Source organism: Plectropomus leopardus, chromosome 2 (genome assembly GCF_026936395.1).
Source record: "Plectropomus leopardus strain MGB_pleo_1.0 chromosome 2, ASM2693639v1, whole genome shotgun sequence".
Classification (NCBI taxonomy): domain Eukaryota; kingdom Metazoa; phylum Chordata; class Actinopteri; order Perciformes; family Serranidae; genus Plectropomus; species Plectropomus leopardus.
This window is the reverse complement of record NC_142177.1, coordinates 40,828,524-40,854,834: the sequence shown is the minus strand read 5'-3', so window position 1 is coordinate 40,854,834 and position 26,311 is coordinate 40,828,524. Positions and strand designations below refer to the sequence as shown.

Sequence of the window (26,311 nt, the reverse complement as noted above, 5' to 3'; positions counted from 1 at the left end):
AAAACTACCTTCAGTGTAAAGAAACAGTCTTTGGGAAAAATTTATTTGGCGTGTACTTTGACTTTTTAGTTTGGCTCATTGACTAACATGGAAGGCTTTCTGACCTGTACTGCAGTCAGACACCAGGGGGCGATCCAGATTGAAAAGACACACTTTGGAGGAGCTGTCATGTTGTCTATCTTTATATACAGTCTATGCTATGGAATCAGGTCTGATCACAGACGTTTACCGCAACGTTTCTTAATCAGTGTGGAGCCTCGGTACCTCTCCGCAAATCATCTTCTCAGGTTTCGTGGTCGTGGTGTCGCAGTGGTCCGGTCCAAAGGAAAAATGCCAGGGCTGAATTTTGTTTCCTGTCTGACCTTGCGTCAGCTTATAGCCAAAGTAGAAAAAACATTAGAGCATTCAGAACGGTCACTAATTTCCCTTTTCTGCGCTCTGTCCTTCACCTCCTTCCCACTTTTCTTTCTGTCTTCCTCCCCCACCCACTCATCCTCTCGTCTTCAGACTACACGTACTTCTACAAGGGGAAGGAGTACTGGAAGTTCGACAACCAGAAGCTGACGGTGGAACCCGGCTACCCCAAGTCCATCTTGCGCGACTGGATGGGCTGCGACCAGTCTGACATGGAGCGCTCCGGCAGCAAGGGTAACCGCGGAGACCGCCAGCTGCCCCTGGACGACGTGGACATCATGGTGACCATCAACGACGTACCGACGACGGTCAACGCCATCGCCGTGGTGATCCCGTGTATTCTGTCGCTGTGCATCCTGGTGCTGGTGTACACGATATTTCAGTTTAAAAACAAAGGGGTGCAGCAGAACACCATGACGCAGCACTACTACAAATACCCGGTTCAGGAGTGGGTATGACAGGCAACTTTCCTTTGAAGAGGTCAAAGTTCATGGATTGAAGGGGGTCAAGCAGTCGTCATACTGTTCGCTCACTTCGGTTGGCTGATGGCCACGAACAAACAAACACAAAAAAACAAAACAATGGAAAGTAAATGCTGAGAGACGCTAATTGTGCAAGCCGGTGATCGGAGGGCGGACACTGAAGAGGAGCTGCAGGACCAGATTTAGACATTGGCTCAGTGTGTGTGTGTGTGAGTGTGTGTGTATGCAAGTTTGTGTGTGAGAGAGATTTGTGTCTGTCTTGTGACACAAGCACTCCAAGGATACTGATTTTGGCTTTTGGCAACGATGCGAAAAACAAACATGACTGAGGACAACAAGAACAAGTCCAGGAGGACCAGATTGGCTATGAACACACCTGATTTGCCCAAAACCTCTCTGGCTAAGCGAAATGCGGTCTTCATGAGCGATGCTGAACTTTGATTATTTCTCCTGGGACCGACAACACGACTCATCTTCTCAGTGAAAATAAAAAAGAAAAGAGGATTCGGGGCAGAAAGAAGATGCTCCTTGAAGCCAGACACCACCTCCAAGTTTGTCTGAACGACAACTTATACACGTGAACTACTTCAACTATCAAGTCAGATGAAATTTAATGAGAAAAAAAAGAAAAGAAATGTTTTCAAAATATCAAACTTGAAGATAAAATGTAGGTAGAAAGGCCATAACAAAAAGAAAACCAAGGATCTCTTTGTGGATCTCTGAATTTTATTTAACTTATTTATTGTTTTATGGAGCTGTAAAACTGTCAAAGAGGACCTTTTTCTCTCTTTTTTCACAACACACAACAAAACACACCATTAACTCACGTCTTTCTCAGTTTAAAACTCCCCTGATGTGATTTACACAGCTTGGACTGAGGGGTTTTTGCAGATGTAGAATAGCTGGTCATCAGCATATAATGATAGAATAGATGAATGACAGTTCAACAGCCTTATCTCTGGCTCAGCAGGCCTAAAATATTTGCTTATATTTAACACACTGCACATAACCAGGGCTTGTATTTGTCAAACTCATACAAAGTTGAACTCTGGGCTTAATAATAATAATAATAATAATTTTATTTATAAAGCACTGTCTTAACCCTTTAAATGTGGAGCAACATAACTTTCCTTGCAATGCTTTCGGATGCATTTCACAAGTATTTTAGCAAATTGTTGCGATTTCTTTCAAAAAAAATGACAAAAAATGGAAAGTAGCAGATGGGTATGAAATGCTCATCAAATTGCATGAAATAAGTAGATTTAGAAAAATATTTTTATAAAGCTAGGGGAAAAAAGCCAGAGGAAAATAAGATTTCTAAGTATCATAATTACATATTTAAATTTTTGTTACAGGTAATTTGTTGCAGGTATTTTCAGGCAATTTTCTTGCACTTTTCTACTAATTTCTTGCTAATTTTGGGGTCATTTCTTCCTTCCTTGCTCATTGCCTTCTTTGCATGTTTTTGAAAGATATCACACCAACTTTCTCAAGTTTTAATGGGTTAAGCTTAAGCACAAAGTGCTTTCCAGGGAGACAAATAAAGAAAAGAAAAGGAGATTTACAAAATAAAAATTAAAAAAATCAGAAACCCTAAAGTGAAAGATAGAAATTAAAAAGTCAAAAGTTTTACTCCAAATTGCGTACTTCAAAATAAAACTGCTGATATCTCTGAACGTCCAAATTCAACACGAGGGGTACCCAAGGCATCTTATTTTGATGTGTAGACCGCAGTATTTTATCAGCTGGGATGAGAACGTGTTGACTATATATTTAGGAAACTGGTGTGAATTTTACATGTTAGTTGCTGCTTGATATAACAAGGATTTGCTTCCGTTTTAAAGGGTTAAATGTTACACTTGGCTGTAAGACTAAGTTGCATAAAAAATGTGTCTGAACGATCACACTCAGCAAAGAACTTTTTTAATCCCGGATTTGGTCTTAAGCGTAATTCTTGGAAGTTTGATAAATACGGGCCCTGAGCTGAACTAGTTAGTTTGTTAGAGTCTGTTCCTATCCTCATCTTTGTATTTCTCTCTTTCCACGCTCGAGCGAGGAGGGAGACACCTCAAGGAAAGGAGACAGAAAGGACAGCGAGGGTTTGGATCCAGGGAGGCGGAGGGGGAGGGGGATGCACAGAGGATATATGTGGGTCTGTATTAGTATGCTGTCTGCGGCGCGGCGACATCGACCGAGCTTAATGAAGTACTTCTGCTCACAAAGCTCTAATAGGGGCTACTCGCCCTCCGCATCCCTCGCTTTAATCCGACTGTCCTCCCTCTGTCTTTTCTCACTGTCCTCTTGTAATTCCTCCCGTCCATCTGGCCTCTGCTCTTCTCTGTTTGTTTGTCCTCGCCGTCTGTTCCTCCTTTTACCCTCTCTGCCCGTCCCCGCTGCTCTCCGTCTCCACATGACGCATCTTTCTTTACATCTTTTGATCTTCTTGATTTTTAAATCAACACACCATCTGTATCCAGTTTGCTTCACACGCCCGGCTGCTTGTTGCATATTCAGGCAGGTTGCTTTAATAAGTGCTTTTATCGTCGGTTATAACTGAGGAGCTTGTGGTTTGTCTCAAGTTTAGTCGGAAAGTGCTAAAAATGACTTGTCGTTTTTGGCTCTAAATAGTCGACTTTTACTTGTTGACGCATTTTAAACACAATTTGTTTTGCTTGTTGTGTTAGAAAAGGAAGATTAGATGTTTCAAATGGCCTCCAGGATTTGCAGGAATGAAGATTTAGAGGTTTTTTCTGTGAGACAAGAATCAAAATTTGGTGTTAAAGATTTAAAGTGAAACAGCCTGCAAAGAGAACAGTTATATATAAAATACTTTAGACATGAGTATTTTGACTGTAACAGTCCTGGTGTCACGTATGATCACTTCTCCAAACTCATAAAGACAGATTAAGCTTTGATGGAACAGATGGAAAACTCTTGTCCTCTGGTATCACATTGGGCCTGTTTGGTACATATGAACGAGCTGTGTGACGTTTACCAACAATCACTAGAAAAAAAATGTTGCTGTACATTTCTGTCCAGCTGTGTGCAAGGGAATTTCCTTAAAATTTGGCACAAACATCCATATCCTCATTTCCACTGCACAAAAAAAACACGCTCACACCTGATGGGAACGCAACACCCAGTATTTTCAGCTCCTTTATCAGCAAGAATGACGCGTCCTCACTAATTACCCTCCATCTCCTCCTAATCAGCACAAAAACATCGATCCAAATACATCTGCGCTGAGTTTGAAAGGGAGACTGAATAAGAGATATTTAAAGAGAAGAAACCACAAAAGAGTTTTCAAAGACCTCTGATCCTGCTGCTGTCTTTACTGTTTACCAGATCTCCTGCCTGTTTTTATCTGTGTTTGAAAAACCTGCATGCACACGCTAATTTTGGTGGGAAAGGGGTATGAAACTCAGTGATGAATTGATTGGATTTTGGTGATCGAGGTCACTTTGACTTTACATGTTTTTGGCCATTACTCAGATTTCTCACGCTCATTATGACAAAATTTCAGAGAAATATGAAATATATAGCACTCTCTTGGTTCGCAGAAACCAACATTTTTTTCTGGTGAGTTTTTGGGGTTTTTTTTTAGTTTTTTATGTTTAACATTTTTTTTGTATTTTTTACAAACTTTGGATGTTTTAAACAGCTTTAATTTTGGTGTGAAAAGATTTATCTTACTGGCCGTGTAGGAGGAGGAATGCACGCACAAAAGAAAGGTACATTTGAGTAAACATTATGCAACAGCACATCCTCTGAAACAGCAGCACTGCAGTTCTAACCCTTATTTTGCTTTATTTAAATACACAAGCTGCTCATTTAAATGTCATTAACTCCACTATGACTCATAATGGTTCACTCTGAGGCCAGTCAGCTCCCCAGAGGGGCTCTGGAGTCCCCCGTCCTCGACCTCCCACCACAGGCTGGGAATCACTGTTGGAGGGCAAGTTGGGACACCCCGACTGAGTCACTGTTTATTCGCTTTCGGCAGCTAAAAACTTAAATGCATTTTTATGGACTGAAATGAGATTATTAACTACAGTAGCTATATATAAATATATATATATATATATATATATATGTATAAATATTCACACAGTAAAAATGCAGCAGTGAGTCTTTACGAATCGCTCTCAAGGCTACTTTACATTTAGACATGTACATAATGTCTGCCTCTGAACGTCTCTCTCTGTCTCCCCCTCCTCCCCTTGTTCTTGTTCTCATTCACTCAGCTTTGTACCTTACTCACCGAGCGCCCTGTCCTGCAGTAATTGAATGTGTTCTCGCCGCATATCCGTGCAATTACTCGCTGCTGTCGAGAGCAATTCAGCACACACAGCATTCAGCACAAATCGATGTCGTTCAATATCCCTACAGCGCTATTTTGACTCGGAGTTGAAAAAACGCACATTTGTTCCTTGTGGGTGTACAATAAACACAGAACGAGACATTCTGCTTCTTTTACCTTTAAGCCTATAAAGCGCACAGACTATTCTGCTGGGAGGGTGGAGTGAGTATGTGGAAACATGAATGTCTGTCATCAGAAAATTGCCTATTGGACCAAACTTGTCATTGTGTTTGCTCAGCTTGAGTGTGAAGGTTTGGGCAGAGCTGAGTGATGCAAGTTTTTAAAGCGAAAAATGCATTTGATCAAAATTTAAGTGAGTAAAACTTGTATTCCAAAAGGTGGAAATCCAACATTTGGGTGAAGCAGAGGCTCACATGCAGGGCTTGCTACTTGCTACTCAAGTGATCAATTCATCATTTACAGCTGTAACAACTTTTGTCAAAACTGGACAAGCAACCCGTTCTCTTTCCGAAGTCCTCACATATTGCCACTTAGTCGGTGCCTTTCACGTCTATATATCACACACTAAGTATCTTGCGTTTGTTGTGGAAGTTCCAAAATGGCGTGCCAATTTTTGCCGTGCAACACAAGCACATAGTTAGGTTTAGAAAAGGTTTTGGCTCAACATTTACATGAGAAGCAAACAGTGTGCTTCCAGGTGAAAGTCCGTGGTTTGTTTGACCAATACCTTTTCATCCCAAGTCGTCACACGTTTCCCCCTTCTGCGTCTGCATATTACACTCTTCTATCTTTCGGCATCTGCCGTTGACATTCCAGGATGCCGCTACCATGATGTCAACACAAGCACATGTTGGGATTACACTGCACGTGGTTATGTTTAGGCAACATAAGCACCTGGCAACCAAAGCCGGGACGTCAACAAACACACATGCTGGCTCAGATGGTTGGGATTAGGTAAAAGTGGCACATGGTGAGGTGTAAAAAAAAGCATCACATTCAAACGGGAAGCGAACAACAGACTCCCACATGAAAATCCAGGGTTTGTTGGATCCATCCATCACCCCTCCCGTCCACGCTATTGAGACTTTCATGCTCCTTATATAACATTGTTACCAGCAGCATTTCAACCTGACATTATCCACGGCGTAACGTGCAGACTTGAAAGGTTCCATCAGCTGTTTTGTCACCTCACGCTACCCATCCCACATATCATGCTGCCACAGCAGGTGCCAAGCAGCCGTCAGGCAGCAAAAAATAACACTGCGAATGTTTCCCAAATTACGACATCCAGTGCAATAAAATGGCTTTAGGTGTCTGGATCTTACGCCAAAGGCACTGCAAATGTGGCGGTATTTGACATCTTCGGAACAACAGCAAACTGAATATTCAGTATATGTAAAGTGGGGAAAAGATGGGAAAAAACATTTATTGATAAAGTTCCTCCTTCACCTAGAATATCCATCATTTTGGAATGAATTTTTTCATTTGAAATTTACTCACAACTTCTTAACAATTGTTCAGAGTTTCGAAAGACTGAATAACAAAACACTGACTACTAAGAAAGCAGATTGTGTAAATTGATGGGAAGTTGAATATAACCTCTGTGTTTACTTCCAGTGAAACTCATGTGGAGTAGACAGGATGATAATGACACTGGGTACTGTAGCTATTAGCAGTTTAGAAAGGCTCCATTTTTTGGACTGTTTATCTTGATATCACTGTGTTATGTTTTAATTTGTGGATTGTCTTCCTTAATTTTCTGATGGAAAACGCTCTGCAGGTCGAGGTGATTATTTTAAACTTCTGTCTATGAAATTCAGGTTTTCTGCTTTTGTGCATTCTTAGACGAGACAGGCAACGCAGCGGGTTAAATGTTATGTGATCTTTGTGCTTGTGAAGGTGGTTATCAGCTGTGTGGCGTCTCTGCTGGGCACCGCTGCACACGTTGTAAATACGGCCGCGCTCTGGGCGAGCGGTGCAGGTTTTTTACTCTGCAATTTAACATGAGAGATGATGCGAGGGGAGAGCTTTCTCCTGAGGGTGGCAAACATTTCATCGAGCTAACGAGGGGTCTCCATTCCACTTCAACACACCCACATATAATAATAATATCTCCTAATTCGTCTCATTCACTCTCGCCATTGTTGTTGTTCTTGGTGCTCATTCATAATGTAAATGACAGATGGAGTTGCTGCTGAGAGCTGCTCGCATACAGGATTATTACTTGTTATCAGGCACTTACTGTGCAGGCAGATTAAAAACAACCATTCATCTGCAAGCCGTTGAGTCGCTGCACTGATGCAATTGGGGATTAAGTGCCTTGCTTCGTGGCACTTCAGCAGTAGATATAGAGGGAGAGAAAAATGCTTCTCACGCAGTTCGTCATGCTGATTTTTACAGCGATTTGGGGCAACTTTCTGGTTGTTGTTTTTAGGCTTCTGCTGCCCAGATTTGACGATGAATGACTCCTCTTCTCACATCATCCTCATCAGGGTGCAGTGGTTGTATTGAAGGTTGCTGAATGGCCTGCAGTTCTTAATAGCTTCATTGCATGTGATGTCATATATCGGCACGCTGTCCAGATGGAGGGCAGGAAACTGGAGTTGAAGACCACAAACACGGCACAAATGCCTGTGATTTTGTGGCCGCGTTCTCAGCCGACGAGCGGCGTTTCACATGTACGTGAAAGGCGCCTTTTTCTGTCGTGCCCTTTCTTCGAAAGCGCTGTCAAAGTGTTCAGAATGAGAACAGGCTGTCCTTTTAACTTGCTTGTTTTCATCGGAAGGTCTGGAGGACGAGTTCATTTGAAACAACAATTGGAAATTAGTGAGATGGTGGGGAAAAAAATAATTTTCTGTTGGGTTTTTTTTCCGTTTTTTTTTTTTTTCCACATCCAACATGAGTTCCAGATTTCTGATGATACCCGCTGCCTGCAGGTTCATCCAACCTGTCACTTTTTCTCTATAATCCATTCATGCAGCATATATATAAATTTATCACTTCCTGCCCTCCATTTGGTTTTTGTGCATCATTATAATCATGTGATTGCAAATAAGCTATTAAAAAGACGGAAATGTGTTGACGTTATAGGGTGGTGAGCCGGTAAAATGTTCATTTACCTGAAAATAAGAAAAAAACTGAACACACTGAAATCATTTGTTCTGTAAAGAGACGCCACCTTTGAGCGCTCTGGGAGAAAAGTCTGAAGCGTTGTACATATTTATTGAGAGAAGAATAGCAGTTTACAAAAGTACAGTGTATTTCAGCAGATGTCTGTTTGTGGAAATGGAAGAATGGTACTTGAAGAAATCATACCGTAGTTATTTATTGTCGCTTATTCATGTTACTAATGGAACAAGCATAAAGAAAAAATATATGTACATGAGATTTTTAACGTGTGCGGCGGACATTGTCTGTCCGCCGCTCTTCTGTTTGAAACTTATTTATTGAGCTGTACATGTCGCGGAGGGCAAAGGGTCCTCTGAAGATTTGCCTCTTTTTTACGGTTGTTGTGTGCAGACCTGGGACAAACTGTCCACACCTCCAGCCTCGTCTTTCTCAGTGTCACATTCCTCCTCTTTGGCCATATCACACACTGTGTGTCAACCATGTAACTTTAAATTCAAAAGGAGCGGCGACGGAAAGGTTCAGAATTTTTTTTAAAAACTACAATTTGAACTCCACAGTTTCCTCAGAAGAGGAGCCGATCTTGGTTCACCTCTCGGCCATTTTGTCTCAGGTCTGCTGACGTTCTGGTGGCTTTGGACAACAGTGAGTTGCCTTTAAAGGTAGACTTAGTTATCTAAGTCGCCACTCCCAAACAGGGGCGACAATTGCCAAGGATGTTACAATAAATTACGAAAAAGTAACCCATCACTCCAAATCCCAACACAATAGATTTGTCTTGTAGTTACAGAAACATTTGTGGAAGTTGTTGTGGACACTTTTCTTTAAAAAGTTTATGTTTAATTTTTGCATTGTTTCAGAAGAAAATCCCTACAAAAGCATATAATTGTAAAAAAAAAAAAAGAAAAAAAAAGAAAAAATGAACAAATTGTAGTAAAAAATAGACATTGTTCAGCTAAACTTTGAACTGATCGCTGTCATAAGCGTGTTTTACCAGAGTGACCCCAGCAAGCAGAACTTCATTTAATATTTAGATCAATATACTTGCTAAGCTATGCTTTAAAGCTGGGGTTTGGCGGGTTTATTTTGGCGTTATTGGGCCAGAGTCCCATAGTTAGTTTGGTTTGAACTCACATAATTTACCGCTCACTCTACTGTAATGTCATTTTGGGTCCGCCCTCGGAGTTAACCCTTTAACATCTGGATCGATATTAGTTCTCTTCACTATCATTTAAACCTGTGGAACCGAAGAAAACCCATTTAAATTCTTTTCAAAATGCAGGAAAAACATAATGAGCAACCTGACAAGAATTACCCTGCAAACTGCAAAAACAAAAAATAAATAAAAATAAAAATAGAGGCAAAAAAGAAACGGTATGAAAATTATCTGAGGGGATTATTAGATATGATCAATTTTTTATCAATTTAATTATTAATTTATTTATTTTTTAATTTCTTTTGTACTCTTTTTCTGGGGTAATTTATTTTCAGATTTATTTATTTTTTGTAATTTCTTGCTATTTTTGGGTTGTTTGTTGCCTTCCTGTGTTGTTTTATTTTTGTTTGGTGTTTTTTTTTTTAATTAAGCTAATATCCTCAGGTGTCAAAGGGTTAAAACTCATATTTTATTCCAGATTTTTTTATAACAAAAACCAAATTTTTTTAAGAGCATCAGGACAAATTCCAGTTATAGCTGAACAAACTTGTCTCTGGCAAACGCTGCTGTGAGTTTGGAGCGTGGCGTCACGTGGCTAAGTCTTCCTTTAACCTGCCTGTTGTTGCCTTTAGTTTTTAACATTCTCTTTTCTTAAAAAAAAATAATATACGTAGGCGAATAAAAACATATCAAAGGTAGTCTGGGCAGACTTTTTGAAGTATCGAGATATACTGAAGTTCTTTGGATAATATCACTACTACTACTACTACTACTTCTAGGGAGATTTTATCAGATAGCTTTAAGAGAGATTCAATTCAGTTAGTTTTTCTTATAAAGAAAAAGAATCTGTAAATACCTTTTGATTTTTTGTTTGGTTTTGGGTTTTTTGACTAAATGGGTTGATTATAAAATCAAAATGAAAAAAATCTGGCTCACTTCTTTACATGCAGAACGATGCACTGTTTTGTTTGAAGATTTTTTTTTATCGAGTCATCACGCAGTCCTCTCCAGTCGGACAGCAAATATCAGCTCATGTAAATATGGAGACCAACAAAAGCTTTTGAAAAGTTTTGTATTTTTATTTCTCTTATTTAAGATGAAAGTCAACATCTTTTGCACATAATGTTAAACCATTTTTATGACGATGCTTATATTGGATAGGCATGTTTACGTTTATGTCTTAAGACGATTATTCTGTAATTCCAGTTTTTATTTCTAATGAGATAACGTTTGATTATTTAAAATGCTTACATGACTGGAGCAAATTTTTTTTTATGTTTAGTTTGGTTTTACTGTCCCACGCCAATTATATACCAACAACACCATGTTCTGTTAACAATGAAATGTCAATAAAAGTGAAAACTTCATTGTCTAAGAAGTTGGTTTCAGTCTATGTCGTCTCCTTTTACTGAACTTTGATAAATTATATTTATGTTCAGCTTACATTCAAAAATGTCCTAAATGTCCTTATGTCTTCTAATGATGCATCCCAACAGAACTTATTGAAGAAATAGATGGACTTTCCCTGGATGCAATCTAAAGCATTTCATTTTTGCAGCAGTTTTAAAATTAATAGCGAGCATGCACAGCTGTCAATCATGACCTCAGACCCCCTTTTTATAGCATTAAATAGCTTATTAAACCAAAATGATCAAATACATATATACATATATATATATATATATATATATATATATATATATATATATATATATATTCGACGTGTACTTTGAGTTTTTAGTTTGCAGCCAGCCACCAGGGGGCGATCCAGATGTTTACAATTCTAGGATTTTAGGATATTTTGAGCATTCTTGGTTGTTTCTAGGACTTCAGGACATTTCTAGGATTTTGGGACATTTCTAGGACTAAAGAATGTTACTTGGATTTTAGGACATTTCCAGGATTTTAGGACATTTGCAGGGTTTAAGTACATTGCAAAGACTTGAGGACATTTGTAGGATTTTAGGACATTTCAAGGATTTTAGGATAGGTTTTAAGGACATTTCTAGGATTTTACATTTCTAGGACTTTAGGTCATTTCTAGGAGTTTTACAGCTTTCTAGGACTGTAAGACATTTTGGGACATTGGGACATTTCTAGGACATGTCAAGGGTTGTGGGACATTTCTAGGATTGTAGAAAATTTCTAAGATTTTAGGACATTTCCAGGATTTTACAGTGTTTCCTGGATTGTAGGAGATTTCTAGGATTTTGGAACTTTCTAGGACATTTCCAGAATTGTAGAAAATTTCAAAGATTTTAGGACAATTCTAGGATTTGAGGACGTTCCTTGGATTTTAGTACATTTCTAGGACTTTAGGGCATTTGCAGGGTTTAAGTACATTTCAAGGACTTGAGGACATTTGTAAGATTTTAGGACATTTCTAGGTTTTTAGGAATTTTTAGGATTTTAGGGTATTTGGAAATTTCTACAGGATTTTAGAAGAACTCTTGTTGAGGCAAAGTCGCGAGTCCTGGGAACTGTAAGTCTTGCACAGTCTTTCTCTGTTTGTCTTTTCTTTGTTATTTTATCAATGTTTGTCCTCGCTATGTGGGACAGCAGGAAGACTAAATTGAGTCAGACTCACAAGTTGTTTTATTGCAAAGCAATAAAACAAGCTGCTGCAATAACATTTCCTAAAATACAGTATTCAGTATTACACCTTTTATGCGCACGTTTCATACTTGTTAGCTCTCAATAGCTTTCATACTAAATGAATTTCTGTAAGTCCATTACCAGTTTCGGGGCATCTGTGAGATTATGTGCAGAATAAATCCACCAGATGTGCATAATAAATCTGCCTCGTGGTATTTTTCTGAAATACCCCTTTAGGGATCTATATGCACCTCCTCTGGTGATATGCAATATGTTCGACCACCTGCGCAGTAATGGGACTGGACAGACTGGCTCTGTGGATGCTGAAGCTTCCCACCAACAATTCAGTTTCACTGCAATTTAATGCGTCATCTGGAGTTTTCATGAGAAACTTTTACAACTTTTGTTAAATGGATCATCACGTTTTTTTTTTCCTTTAACAGACTTTGTGTTTGGAGGTAACGTTGTTTGCAGTGGGTCAATGCATCATCATTCACCAAAGTTAAAGGTACCCTGTGGAGGTTTTTGACCACTAGTGTCACTGCAGTTTGATGGGTCGACCTAATATTGTTTGTTCTACCTGCGCACACACAAGGACACACATTCAGGCCACGAGCACACAGGCGGCGTGAAACAGTCTTTTATACTGAGCCTTGCTTCTCAACAATACTTCCAAAAAGTGCTTAAAAACTCTGGACTTAACTGTCTCCTGTTCAGCGTGTGGACAGAGGGAGATCAGACCAGCTGCCCCAAATTCAGTGGCCCAAAATCAGCTCAGTTTCAAACCCATCTTGTCAAATTTAGACGCTGCGTGCACAGAGGCGTCTTTTTAGTGTTGGTATAAGATGGATTTTGTTTTCTCGTTGTTGTTTTTTTTTCGACACTTTGTGGAACAGAGTTAAAAAGGCACTTTTTTTAAGTTGTATTTTCAATTAATTTTTAAGAATGTGTTTTTGTATTTATTTAAAGGTTCTTCTGAGTTTTTGTGAATTTAATGCAATAAGTTATTTTCATTTGCTGTTATTTTTTATTTGTATACTGTGGAAATGATTTAAATTATTTTGTTTATCTATTTATTAGAACTTATTTAAATTATTTATGTAAGTTAATTTATAACTTGTTGGGTTTTTTCATTTTATTTACTTAATTTTTTATTTTCATCTTTGTTTTGTCTTTGTGACTGTGTGACAGGATGTATATTGATTTTTTTTTGTTGTGTTGTCAAAACTTAAAAATATGATCTAATAAACATAAAAGTGTGTTTCATGTGTGTTTTAATTTGTGTTGCATGTTTTCTCTGTCAGTGATGTTGGTGTCGAGCTGCTGCTGAATCACTGAGAGTGAAAACAGGTTTGCGTCGTTAGAGGCTCTCGGCAGTGAAGCACTGTGGAGCTGAGGGAGGAAGGGGAAATCATTCTGCAGGAAATAAAAAATCTGTTGCATTTTGTGCACTTGTGCAACCACGAAACCCTCTATGAATGCATGGTGCTTTGTTGAAGCTTTGTATCTATTGGCTCCCCCTTACGTTTACCTGTGCAGGTGGAGCGTTCCAGTTAGGTGAGGCTGAGAGGGTGAAATGCCATTCACTGGTCAGAGGAGAGGAGAGGTGGCAGCTTCCTGTGAGGCTGCAGATTAATTTGTTGTTTTTGCTTCATTTTGAGTTATTTTTATTGAATATTTCAGGGATTTTTTGTTGTAGTTTTGTTTGTTTTTGTCATGCCACAGCAGTGTGTTTTTAAAGGTTAAATAAAATGAAAAAAAGTGTTGAATGTCAAGAAAATGGACAACGTGAGGCTTCTGGAATGAGGATATCTGTCAGAGTGCTGCAGAGACACCATGGCTGCAGAAGAATCGCCTTCGGTCAGATTATCTCCTGGATCAGACGGATTAATCTGCAGCTCAAGATAAAGGGTGAGTTTATTATCTGATGTTATGGAAGAGGAAATATTCCTAAAACTTTCTGTCGTCCCTATCTCCTGCTTGTTCTATTTGATCAGCTAATGATCGAACAGTGGCAGGCGGTGTTTTTTAAATTATTTATTGTTTCACTGTGCCTCTGCACTGGCCTGGTGCAGCCGAGGCATTAGGTTTCGGGTTTATACGTCCCATTCTTGTTAATGCGATATCTAGAGAAAATCTTGCAGGATTTTTTTCAAATTTGGCACTAATGTCAACTTGGTCTCAACAATGTACTTATTAGACTTTGGAGGTCAAAGGTCACTGTGATCTCATCTTTCCCATTATTTTGAACACAATATGTCAAGAACATCTTTGGGGAATTTCTTAAAATTTGGCACAAACATCCACTTGGACTCAACAATGAGTGAAATAGATTTTGTTAGTCAATGTTCAAGGTCACTGTGACCTTGCATCCATCTCATTCCAGTGAACCCAATATCTCAGGAACAGCTTGAAGAAATGTATTCAAGTTTGGCACAAACGTTCGAGTAGACTCAAGGGTGAATTGATTAGATTTTGATAGTCGAAGGTCACGGTGACCTTACGTTTGTCTCATTCTCTTGAGCATGATATCTCAAGAAAGCCTTCAGGGAATATCCTCAAATTTGGCACAAACATCCACTTGGACTAATGAATGAACTGTTTGGAATTTGGTGGTTAAAAGTCAAAGGTCAAGGTCACTGACCTCACAAAACATGTTTTTGGCCTTAACTCAATAATCCATATGCTAATTGTGTTTTCATACAAATGTTTAACGGGATGAAATGATAAAGTGATGATATTTTATATGCAAAAGGTCAAAGGTCAACTTCACTGTGATATCATTGTGTTTTCTGTCTGTATTTCAGGAACAGAAGGGGAGACATTTGGTCAGATACTGAATTGGTGACACTAATCTGTAAACTGCGCTGATTGTAGAGGTTGGGTGTCCATATTTCTGCAGACACGGATGTAAACTGTGAAGTGTAATTTGAGCGGTATGTGAAGTCATACAAACACATGCTAATTATAGTTTTATGTAACGTGTTGTTAAACAGGTAAATCCTGTTGAGCTCAGTGATCTAACAAGGAAGACTGAGTTGTGTTGGAGTGAACTAGAAACAGAATATCAACACCACAAACATCTTTTCAAGTACATTTTATCAAGAAAAATCTTTATTTAGTCGTGTCCATGTGGGCTGAGGTTGTTCTTGCTTTCTTATCGTTCCATTAGAAAAAATATAGATTTAACCATGTGATGACCATCAGCTTCAATCATTAAGTTGACTGTAAAAATCTCCAGCATTGTATACTTTTATTAAGAAAAAACAACCAAAATCCATGTTTTAAGACATCTTTTATACACAAAGTTCAAGGGACAATTTCAAAATAAAAGCTTATTCACAATAAAAGCCTTTAAAATACTTATTATACTGCAGAGTTTTACAGATGGTCCAGAAATATTATTTCTGAAATTATTATTTTTAACATGCAGTCTTCAGAACTTGAAGTATCTTTTTTGATTGTTTTCATGTACAATAAAGACAGCAACGGAAATATAATTAATAACAGAACAGATCAGGGAGGGCTTAATTTATAGTTACTGGTCCGATTTTGTTCAGAAAACAGATACACATGTCCTCATTAAACACACAAAAATATGACAGTAAGTCTTCCATTCAGATATATGTATATATATATATATATATATATATATATATATATATATATATAAATCCTTAAATTTGTGGACTAAAATTATGAAAGAAAAAGTTTGTGGGATCTAAACAATAAATGGATGCTCAAACATGCAATTATTCATAACTTTTATTTTTTTATGATTTGAATCCCATTAACTTCTACAAAGTGTTTGCTGGTGTTTATGGCTCAACAAACACAAGAGAAAATGATCAAAAGTGAAAAAAACATATATTGATAATAAAATGAGTTAAACATTAAGATGATATACTGTGTATATATATATATATAGTGAAAATCATTTTACATATCAAAAACTATTCTTTCTATTTTTCATGTTTCCAAAAATAACACGGGAAGCAGTTGAACATATTTGAGGAAGACTTTTTTGTGTTTAATACGTCTAAAGTAACAAAGGTCAGAAAAAGAAACAAAAAAACTGTCAGAGTAAAAAATAACAAAATTTAATTTATAAAAAGTGGGGGAAAAACAACCATATTTTTGGATTAATAAATCAGCAGGAGGACAGGAGCAAATTAACAGGTTAATTTTATTTGTGATTTTTCCCTTTAAGAAATAATCATCATCATGAATATAATCATCCTCTTTATCTATAACTGCTCTGTGTCACTGTCACACAGACCTTCAGTGGTAAAATCTTCACTTCATCCATAGAGCTAATGTAAGGAAACATCCTCTCAGTGAAAGTGTGTGTGAAGGTGTGTATGTGTGTGTTAGTATCAGCATCAGAGAACGACAGTTTTCCTCTGTCCCAGTCCAGATTCACTCTGATCCTCTGGAGCTTCTTCTGCACTTCGAGGGCAGTGGCTGGATTTGATGGTGAATGTGTAAAGTATTTACCCGCATAGAACGCCATTCCCCATAATCCAGACTGTATGCGTCCCTTCCTCTGGACAGACTCTGCTAACACACCCAGAAACCAGCCTGCTCTGTCTCCAACCTGGACATCCCAGCTGTGAGTCCCCGAGTTAAAGCCCTCAGAGCCCAGGACAGAGCAGTGTTTATCAAATCTCTCTGGATTATCAGGAAGCTGCTGCTCCTCTTCTGTATGTATATATATATATATATATATATATATATATATATATATATATATATATATATATATATATATATATATATATATATATATATATATATATATATGTGTGTGTGTGTGTGTGTGTGTGTATATATATATACATATACACACATATATATATATATATATGTGTGTATATATATATATTTGACCTTCAACCACAAAATTCTAATAATTTAATTCTGAAGTCCAAATGGAGGTTTGTGCCGATTTTTCAAGAAATTCTCTCCTTCTTGAGATACTGTGTTCATGAAAATTAGACACAAGATCACAGTGACCTTGACCTTTGACTGCCAAATTCTTATCAGTTCATTGTTGAGTCCAGTCCAGTTCTTGAGATTTTGCTTTGATGAGAATGAGTAAGACACAATAAGGTCACAGTGTAATTGACCGTTCACTTTCAATTTCATACATCTTACATTTGCGTCCATGTAGACGTTTGTGTCAAATTTAAAGAAACTACCTCGAGGCCTTCTGGAGATACTGTGTTCTTGAGAATTAGATATATGTATGAATGTACAGAGGGACAACCCTAAAACATAACACCACTGGCTTGGAGGCATAAAAACTTTGTAGGGTTTCTTTAAAGAAATGTTTCACCTCAAAATGAATTGTGAACCAATTACTGATGTTGTGACATATTGATCTATTGATTGATTGGGGACCATGGTTAACAACAACACTATGTTAAAAATTCCTTTCATAAACTCACACAATGCGTGGAGTATAATCCAAGTCTCATTTATCCAGCCGCATGGTCAGAACTTTTCAAACACTTATATTTGACTTTGTAAACCTCAGTACTGGAGTCTGGCTAAATAAGCTTCAGTCAGTTCACTTTTGAGGTTTTTGCCAAAATGCACTTGTTTGGGGAGTACTGCATAGTTTTGCTGTTGTTAAACGTCGTCCTGGATCAGTTTAAAAAATCAGAGTTGGCTGTCTTCAATGGAGGCGTGCAAGAAAATGTTTTCATCATGAATTCAATGTAACATGGCTAAATAGTAAGTGATCATTTTGTGGGTAAAGTATTCCTTTAACATTTGAAAGAGAAGAAAAATAACATCATGGAAATCACTTAATGTAAATCTTTAAAGGTTATTGGACAAAACTGAAGAAGTCATTATTGTTAAAGTAATTAATGTGGCTCAAATTCAAAATGCACTAATTCAGTCAGCGGAGGGATTTCAACCAGCTGCAAACCAAACAACCTTTAACCTCCCAAAGCATGAACAGAAACACACTGTAATCAGCAGAGACGTTTTCTTTAATAATACTTAATGGTTAAAAAAAACAAACAGTCATAACAGAGAAAATACACACCTCAGTGGGTTTACTGGAGCACATTTTATGTCCCAACCATGCGTGTTTGTCTCCGCTCCGTCTCTTCTTCTGCCTCTTTTCATGAGCAAACCGGATCTTAACGACGGTCAGTTTGGGATATTGATTTTTATCTTTGCATGTTTTTTACCTTTTGGGTTTATTGCTTTAGAAAGCAGAAATTAAAAATACGCTGCACATGTTTTTTTTTTTTATTAGAAATGTTCTAAGAAATAATGATGTGGGATTTCAGTCTGTCGTACTTTAAAGAAGAAGTTAAATATTTGGAGAAAAGCACTAATTTTCTTGCTAAGAGTTCAGACACTACCACTCACGTCTGTACACTCTTAGAAATAAAGATTTCTAAAGGGTTCTTCCTGAAATGCTGAGCTTCTACACAGAACCATTTGCTTCTGAAAAGATCTGTCCCTTCCTGTTGGGACCTTAATAAAAGGTTTACCGGGAAATCGAAAAGGGTTCTCTTACAAGAACAAGCTGCAGAACACTGTGGTTCTCATTAGCGCCTTTATATCGAAGAGTGTAGAGAAAATAAAGCCCCTGCTGGTTAGCTTAGCTTAGCATAGAGACTGGAAACGGGGGGAAAAGTTAGCCTGGCTCTGACCTGCAGTCGTCCTCTCAGCTCCTCTGACGCTCACTCATGAACACGTTACAGATCATGTGATTAGCGTGTACATTTGTAAACAGCAGTTGGTCATTTCTTCGCTGGGCGGAGCGATGCAGACAACACACGGGACTTCAGCGACGGCTTCATTTTTAGATTTTCGTGGCGTCCATGAATGCAGCATCTGGCCTTGAAGTCTCGTGAACATCTTCGGCGTCATGAAGGTCCAGTTTAGTACCAGTTGGTGCACGAGATCATGAAACACATGTTGTCCACCTTCCTGTTTCCCATGTGGCACTGGGGCAGCTCTCCTGGGGTGTCTGTGGGAGCGAAATGCATTACGAAAATTAAACATTATCTTTTGGACAAATGTGAGCTGTGAACTTTTGTTTTTTGTGACGTTTATTTTTAGGATCATGAAGAGCTGTAGATGACGTCTCTACAATGAAATTTAGTCGAGTCCCTTTTGGAAGGAACAAGACGAGGTGAGTCACAGTCAGTCGTATTTAAATTATACAACATTATATTTTTTTCTTTCTTTCTTTATTTATTTAATAGGGGTCGACAGATTATCGGCATTCATGTTCTCATGAAACATTGTGGGAACATTTTATAAAAGAACATCCTCTGATCTGTCATCTCTCAACATCACCAAAACATTCACCGAATGTTGCAGTTAAAACATTACGTCTCAGTCGGCATTTAGCCTTAAAGGAACATCATTTGCAATGACAAACATCCTTGAAACGTTCTTTGAACATTCGATTACAATGCAAAGTTCCAGTAATTTTTTTCTGGTAAAGTTTTTATTAAGTTCCCAAAACGTTTTTTGATAACATGGTTCGAACATTATGCCCCAGTACTCTTAAAATGTTCTTTTAATGTTCACAGAATGTTATTTTAGAGAAGGGCTACTTTGCTTTTAAAACTTAAAGATATAAATGTTTTGTGGTACCCCAGCTATCAATTTTGGGTCTCAAATCATTGTGAGAACGTTACAATGCAACCGATGTAATGTTTTAGTAACATTTTCAGCGGATAGTTTTCTTTTAGTTCCCAGAATGTTCTTAAAGTTCAGGTAACATTCTTTATAAACGTCAAAAAATGTGTTCCTAATGTTCACATATCACATTACATTCTACTTTAAAAAAACGTTCTGTGATCTCAGGCCTTAGTAATGTTGTTCTGAATGTTTCTTTGTCAACGTTCTTCCTTTGTTCTCATGTAACATTGTTTCATAAAGGAACATCCCATGATGAGTGTTGCAGTTAAAACTTAAAATAATTAACGATACGAACAATAAACAAATGATAAACATCTTTAAAACGTTCTTTGAACATTAGATTACAATGTTTTCTTTAAAACATTATTGCAGCTTGTAGGTAACGTTAGCCGATGTTGTGGGAACGTTCCCTGCTAGCTGGTTGTACCTTCAGCAGACTGTGAGCTGTCAGTTTGGGCAGATTTTTGATGATTTTCAGCCTCCTCTTCTCTCTCCTCAGCCTCCGTGTCGCGGCTCTGCTCTCCTCCCATCGTCACCGTCAGCAGCACACCTGAGCAGCCACACACAGGTACAGGTGACACAGTGATCACAGGTAATCCTTTGATAATCCAGCCCCACCCGCTGTCAGTGGTCTTTGTTCTGAAGCACTCCTTGTTGCATTTTCTATTTGGTTCGATGTGAAAGTGTATTTATTCATGAGTGTATCAATAAGTGATCGTTAAAGCTGCTGGAGCTGTTTTTTAGGGAGGAAAAAGGGCAGGTTATGTGCTTAAAGTTTATTATGGGATTTTTTCATAATAACAGCAGAGTAAAACCGCCTACCCCAGCTTTAAGTGACATTAAAAGTTTTAGAAATACGATTAAAACTTTGAGCAAAAGTTTAAAAATTGGGTGGAAAAAAACACAAAATAATATAAAAGCAATCAAAGCTTGACTGATTGAAATGTCAGAGATTTAAAGATAATACTTTATTTTAAATGATCATTCATACTTCTTATTGGTTCTTTTTCACAGCAGATTTTAATAGAAAAATGTAGAGATTGTTTTTTCTTTAAAAAAATGTTTGGCTTTTTTTCTAAAATTCTATTTTTCCTTAAAAAAATGGCAATTTTATTTTTTATTTATTTTTACAGAAAAAGGTGATTCAGTTTTTTCTTTTAAGATTTTTGCCATTTTTTTCCCCTGCATTTTTTTCCCATTTTTTTCTTTTTAAGATTTAAAGAAAATGTTTATTTTTTCTTAGAGGGTTAGGATTTAGAGTTTAATTTGGTGAGGTATTTTTTCTGCAAAGAAAGATTTTGGTAATCTTTCTTTTTGGATTTTTTTTTAATTTTTAATTTTTGGTGATATTTAAAGAAAAACGTTTGGTGATTTTTTTTTTTTTTTAATCACACTTGGTCCTTGAACACGTGTTATTATACAGGTTTGTGAAACAAAGTTTTATGAGTTTCCCAGAACTTTCCGGGTATATTTAGTTTTCCAAAACGTTTCCAGGTCATGACTCCTTCAGGTTTGTTATGACCATATAAACCCTGCAAAGGACAGACATTCAGCGTCACTTCTGTCCTAAAAAAGACACTGAATGCATTCAGATCTCAGAGATGCTCTTATTTTGATAGTGTGTGTGTAGCATGAAGAGTGGACGAGGACAGAGACACAGATGGAGACAAAGAGGAGGAGACAGACGAGGTTATCAGCTCGGACATCTCTAATCCTCCCAGAATGATCCGTCCAAGACGCCAATCCAATCAAACCCGACTCAGTCAGTTCAGCTGATGGGATGAACCTTTGAACTTTAAATTTTGCTTAACAATGTCATGAAAACACAACTACTGACTGCATCAAAGCTTTTCTGTGGCGGGCTGCGGGGACGCCTCTGTCGCCGATTCTGTAACAAACAGGAACAAAATGCTGATGAATATTTTCACGCTCCCAAAACTGATTTTGTTCACAGCACAGTGACAAACGGAGATCATAACCAGCGCGTCAATACGCCAGCAGAAGTAACGGGAGGCAGTGAAATCTGCGGCGTGCCTTTTAAAACCAGAGATTAACGGCCTCACAAACGGCTTTGGCTTTCTGGCTGCAAACTGCAAAGCAATAACTTGTGATAATTTTCTCATAAAAGTTGATTATGGGCCTAACCTTTACTCCGGACCTAAATATAACATCAGAGGGGAAGCTTCTGCTGCACGGACATAAAAACGTAACCACAGCTGGCAGCGAGTCAAACATAGAAAATAAAGACAGAATAAACATTATCTCTGCTAACGCTGCCATTACTCTGCAGGAGCATTTCACACAAGTCCCAGCGTTTCTTATATTCTTTTTCCCTTAAAATAAAACGTATCTCAGGGTTCAAACAGTCATGAAAAAACTGCAGATAGCACTTTGGAAAATTAAATATGCCCTAAAAAATTGGAAAAGTCATGGAATTTTGCCTCATAAACCTGTAGAATAACACGTGATGTATTCAAGGACCAAGAGCAATTTAAAAAAAATCACCAAACTTTTTTCTTTAAACATCACCAAAAATGTATTTTAAAAAGTTCTAAATGGCCAAGAATTTTAAGGAAAGAAAAAAGTAAAAAATAAAAACTAAGAAATGCCATTTTCAAAAAAAAAGTTTGCAGAGAAAAAAATCTCACCGAATTTTTACTTTAAATCCTAACTCCCAAAAATTTAAAGAAAAAAAAGAAACATATTTCTTTAAAACTTGGCAAAAATGGTCAAAAATCTAGAAGAAAAGAAAGAAAAAACTGAATCACTTTTTTTCTGGAAAAAAATGCTTTTTTAAAGAAAAAAATAATCTTAAAAAAGTAAAATCTTAAAGAAAATAAAGTCACCAAAAATCACCCCAGATAATTTAAAAAAAGCAACTTTTTTTCTTTAAAATTTGCAAAATATTTTAAAAGAAAAGTAGAAAAAGTTTTTAAAGAAAAAAACAGCGAAAACGTATAAAGAAAACATGCCACTGGCCTGCTGCTTTGGAGGGGATGTTTTCTTTAAAAATCAGCAGTAAAATAAACAGAAAATAAGAAAATACAGCTATTTAAAGTTATAATCTAAAGCCAAAATAAAAAACATCAGTCTTCCCAGCACTTCAAAAATTATTTGACACGCCTCCCCCTTTTTGCACCAGCCCCTCCCCTCTCACAAATAACAAACAATCCCTAAATTATATTTAAATATTCACTTCTAATCCTGTTCTGAATTCTTTTTTTTTTTTTTTAAATATACTAAGAGGTTTATTTATCCTTCATTTCTTCGTTAAACGAAACACTTTTAACACGGAAGAAAATCAGCCGCCAGGAAATAGATAGAATCTCGCCAGATAAAGAATCTCTCCCGGCAGAGTGATTACAGTCTCTCTGCATTATTATTGATTAGATCCAGTTTGCCTCAGTTTTATTCCTCCTCCACTTTAATCAGGACTGCTGTGATCATGAGAGGCATTAACCCTTTGAAACCTGGAGCGACGTCCCTTTTCTTGTGCTGCGTTCACGCGCCTGTCACGATTATTTCAACCTTTGAGCCCTCAGCAGATTTTTTTGATTTCTTTCAAAAAGTAAAGGAATTGGATTTTTATTTTAATCTCAAACTTGACTATATTTTTAGTTGAAATAATTATATTTTAAAATGATTTTACATCATTATTATAATTTTTAAGAACTTTTTCATATTATTTCCTTTTTTTAAAAAATCACTTTTCGTTGGTTTTAGTTTTTTTTTTAAAGCTTGTGAAGAATCTCAAACTTAACTATTTTTATGTTTAAAATAATTAGATATTTTAAATTATTTGACAGAATTATTACACATTTTTCAGCATTTTTATCAGGTCATTTCCTTTTTTTCAGTTTTCTCACTTTTTTGTGTTTGTTTTTTAAAGTTGGTGAAAAATCTCAATCTAAACGATGTTTGTGTTTAAAATAATCAGATATTTAACATTATTTTACATACATTTTTAAGAACTTTTTCAGATCATTTCCTCTTTTTTAACTTTCTGGCTTTGTGTGTGTGTTTGTTTGGGGTTTTTTTGAGTTTGTTTGTTTGTTTGTTTGTTTGTTTATTTTTGTTGGGGGACAGAATAAACTATTTTTACGTTTAAAATAATTATATATTTAAAATTATTTTACAGAATAATTTTACATTTTTAAGCACTTTTTCGGGTCATTACCTTTTCTTTAACTATCTTGCTTTTTGTGTACTTGTTTGCTTGTTTGTTTTTATTTATTTCTTTTTTGTTCTAATTTGTGGTTTAATTTATGGTACTTTTTACTTATTTCTTGCCAGTTTTTTTTTTCTAACTTTCCAACATTTTGTGTGTGTGTTTGTTTGGGGTTTTGGTTGGTTGGTTGGTTGATTTTTCTTTTTCTTTTTTTAAAAATTTTATTTATTTTCTAATTTGCAGAATAAATTTATGGTACTTTTTACTAATTTCTGTGATTTTTATTAAATCCCCCATTCCCTTCTTTCTGAGTTTTTTCAAAGAAATCAAGCCAGTCTGCAGGTTTCAAAGGGTTAAAGCTGAGGAGACAGAAAAAACACCTACACTTTACTTAAAGTGGACTTTGACTAACATGCAGTCTTTTACTGGAGAGACAAACTCACTGAAACTGCCTTTTTGGGGTTAATGTGTGAGTCTTTCTGTAGGTTACTTATATAAGAGATTAACTGTTTATGGGACGATGCGAATAAAATAATAAAACCTTCTGTACGATGTGTTTTCTGAGTTAATAATGTTAGTGATGACAGACTGAGTCCGGGTCTGTTTTTAATCCACCTCTGAGGGGGACAGAGGACAGCTGACATGTTTACAACACACAGAGCTCCGCCCACACACACACTCACGCACACACACACACACACACACACACACACACGCACACACACACACACACACACACACACACACACACACACACACACACACACACAGGGAGGTGTGTCTGTCGGGAACTGAAATTAATTTTATCCCACCTAATCGACCCCTCGTGTCCTACGAGACCCGTCCGTCTCCCTCGGCCGTCTGTCCCGATCAGCTCGCGGTGTTTCCAGGCAGAGTTTCCGGTCCGACGTGTCTGCGGAGCGGCGGACTACAAAGATCGTTTATGTATGAGAAGAGGGATCACTCTGCGTGATATATCAGGAGAGCCTGAATATGTTTTGTTGTGGAGATCAGCATGTATTAACACTGAAGGGTTTAATGCATACATTTATATTTTTCATGTAAGAAGGCTAAAGCCACGCCTGCAGCTCTGTGAGGCTGAACTTGAATCATAAGTCAAAAAAATTCAGACAACAGTCTACAGCAGTGATACTCAACTTACAGCCAAAACAAGCCAAATCTGCCCCCAAACATTTTCCAATTCATAATAAAAATAAAGCGATTGGTTATACGTGACTGTGAATTGTTTTCGTACTTTTAGTATCCATAAGGTGCCAGAGTGCATAAAACAGCACCATAATAGAGCTCGTTGATCAAAAAACGTGCCAGTGGACGATCCCCCACACCTAAATATCTTTAAATTTTATACTTTCATTGAGTTTCTAATTTTAGCCAACATCATTTCAGTTCTAATCATAATCATCAAAAATCCTTAATTTTCAGAATTTTTGTCTTTTAAATGCCATTTTTTGTCGTGGTGCTACTGTGTTTTTAGATGAAAAAAGTAAATTATTATTTTTTGTACAGTGTCAGATACTCACACTCATACTGCTCTGCACACAAAATGCGCTTTTACAAATCAGGCTACAGAATAAGTATTAAACATGGTTTTTCTACTTTCACAAAACAGCATAAGTCTGATTCATAAAGATCAAACATTTGCTAGTTTTCAGAATTTTAACGCTGTAAGCGGATTTCAAACACACAAAAAAGAATATTTTCAATATATTACATGTAAAGTAGAGTTTATTATCTCAGTCTGGGATATGTCAGTGTGTGAGTGTAGCTGCTGACAGTCTGGGATATGTCAGTGATCAGCAGCTACATTGACTGTGATGGGTCACCTAGTGGAAATAGCATGTATTTCCTCCATATGCCAAATATGGTCAAAATGACCTCATCAGGTGGAAAATAGTCAAAATGACAAATTCAGAGTCCTGTTTTTCTGCTTTGATGGCTGTGGGATCAAAAATGTCAGTTTGAATGGGTTTCAGTGGAGCATTTTTGAATGTAACTATTTAGTTTCCACAGTGTATTTTTGACTTATTGTAGGAGCTGAGCTTGACATTTCAAGATTAAACAAAAATACACAATCATGCCAAAATTTATTTCATATGCGTGAACACAGTAAAAATGATCAAAAATGAAGAATAAAAAAAGGCACATGAACAGTCCCTGAGGGTAGGAAAAGCAGCTGCTGAGTTAGAGCAGATAAAAACAGGTCGGAGTGAGCCCTCTTGTGATCCTGGATGCTCTTTGTCTCCTCCTCCTCAACCTGCGGCAGTGACGTCACGCAGGTGGCGAGCTAATAGAAGTGTCAACAAACAAAGACGTCACACTGAACGGCCGAAGGTGATTGGCTCAGAGCG

At 37.2% G+C, this 26,311-nt stretch overlaps 2 protein-coding genes and 1 long non-coding RNA gene across 4 annotated transcripts in view; 1 reads left to right on the top strand and 2 right to left on the bottom strand.

Moving 5' to 3' along the window:
- Positions 1 to 10,877, top strand: part of mmp24 (matrix metallopeptidase 24) — an 82,657-nt gene extending 71,780 nt beyond the window's left edge. For both annotated transcript variants that reach the window (XM_042495632.2, XM_088070932.1), the window contains exon 10: positions 508 to 10,877. In XM_042495632.2, the coding sequence (XP_042351566.2) occupies positions 508 to 872 (365 nt within the window). In that variant the 3' untranslated portion in view covers positions 873 to 10,877. The remainder of the gene's footprint in view (positions 1 to 507) is intronic.
- A 4,309-nt stretch (positions 10,878 to 15,186) lies between these two features.
- On the bottom strand, positions 15,187 to 16,799 carry LOC148190300 (zinc-binding protein A33-like; the record flags this gene model as incomplete). The annotated part of the gene is made up of 1 exon (XM_088072142.1): positions 15,187 to 16,799. A coding segment is annotated over one exon (462 nt), but the record flags the coding sequence as incomplete, so codon positions are not given.
- Positions 16,800 to 18,078: 1,279 nt separating this feature from the next.
- Positions 18,079 to 24,909, bottom strand: LOC121937786 (uncharacterized). The gene is made up of 3 exons (XR_015775125.1): positions 24,755 to 24,909; positions 20,202 to 20,324; positions 18,079 to 19,091 (listed from the first exon to the last, which is right to left on the bottom strand). It is a non-coding gene; the product is annotated as an uncharacterized LOC121937786 (long non-coding RNA).
- Between the last annotated feature and the right edge of the window lie 1,402 nt (positions 24,910 to 26,311).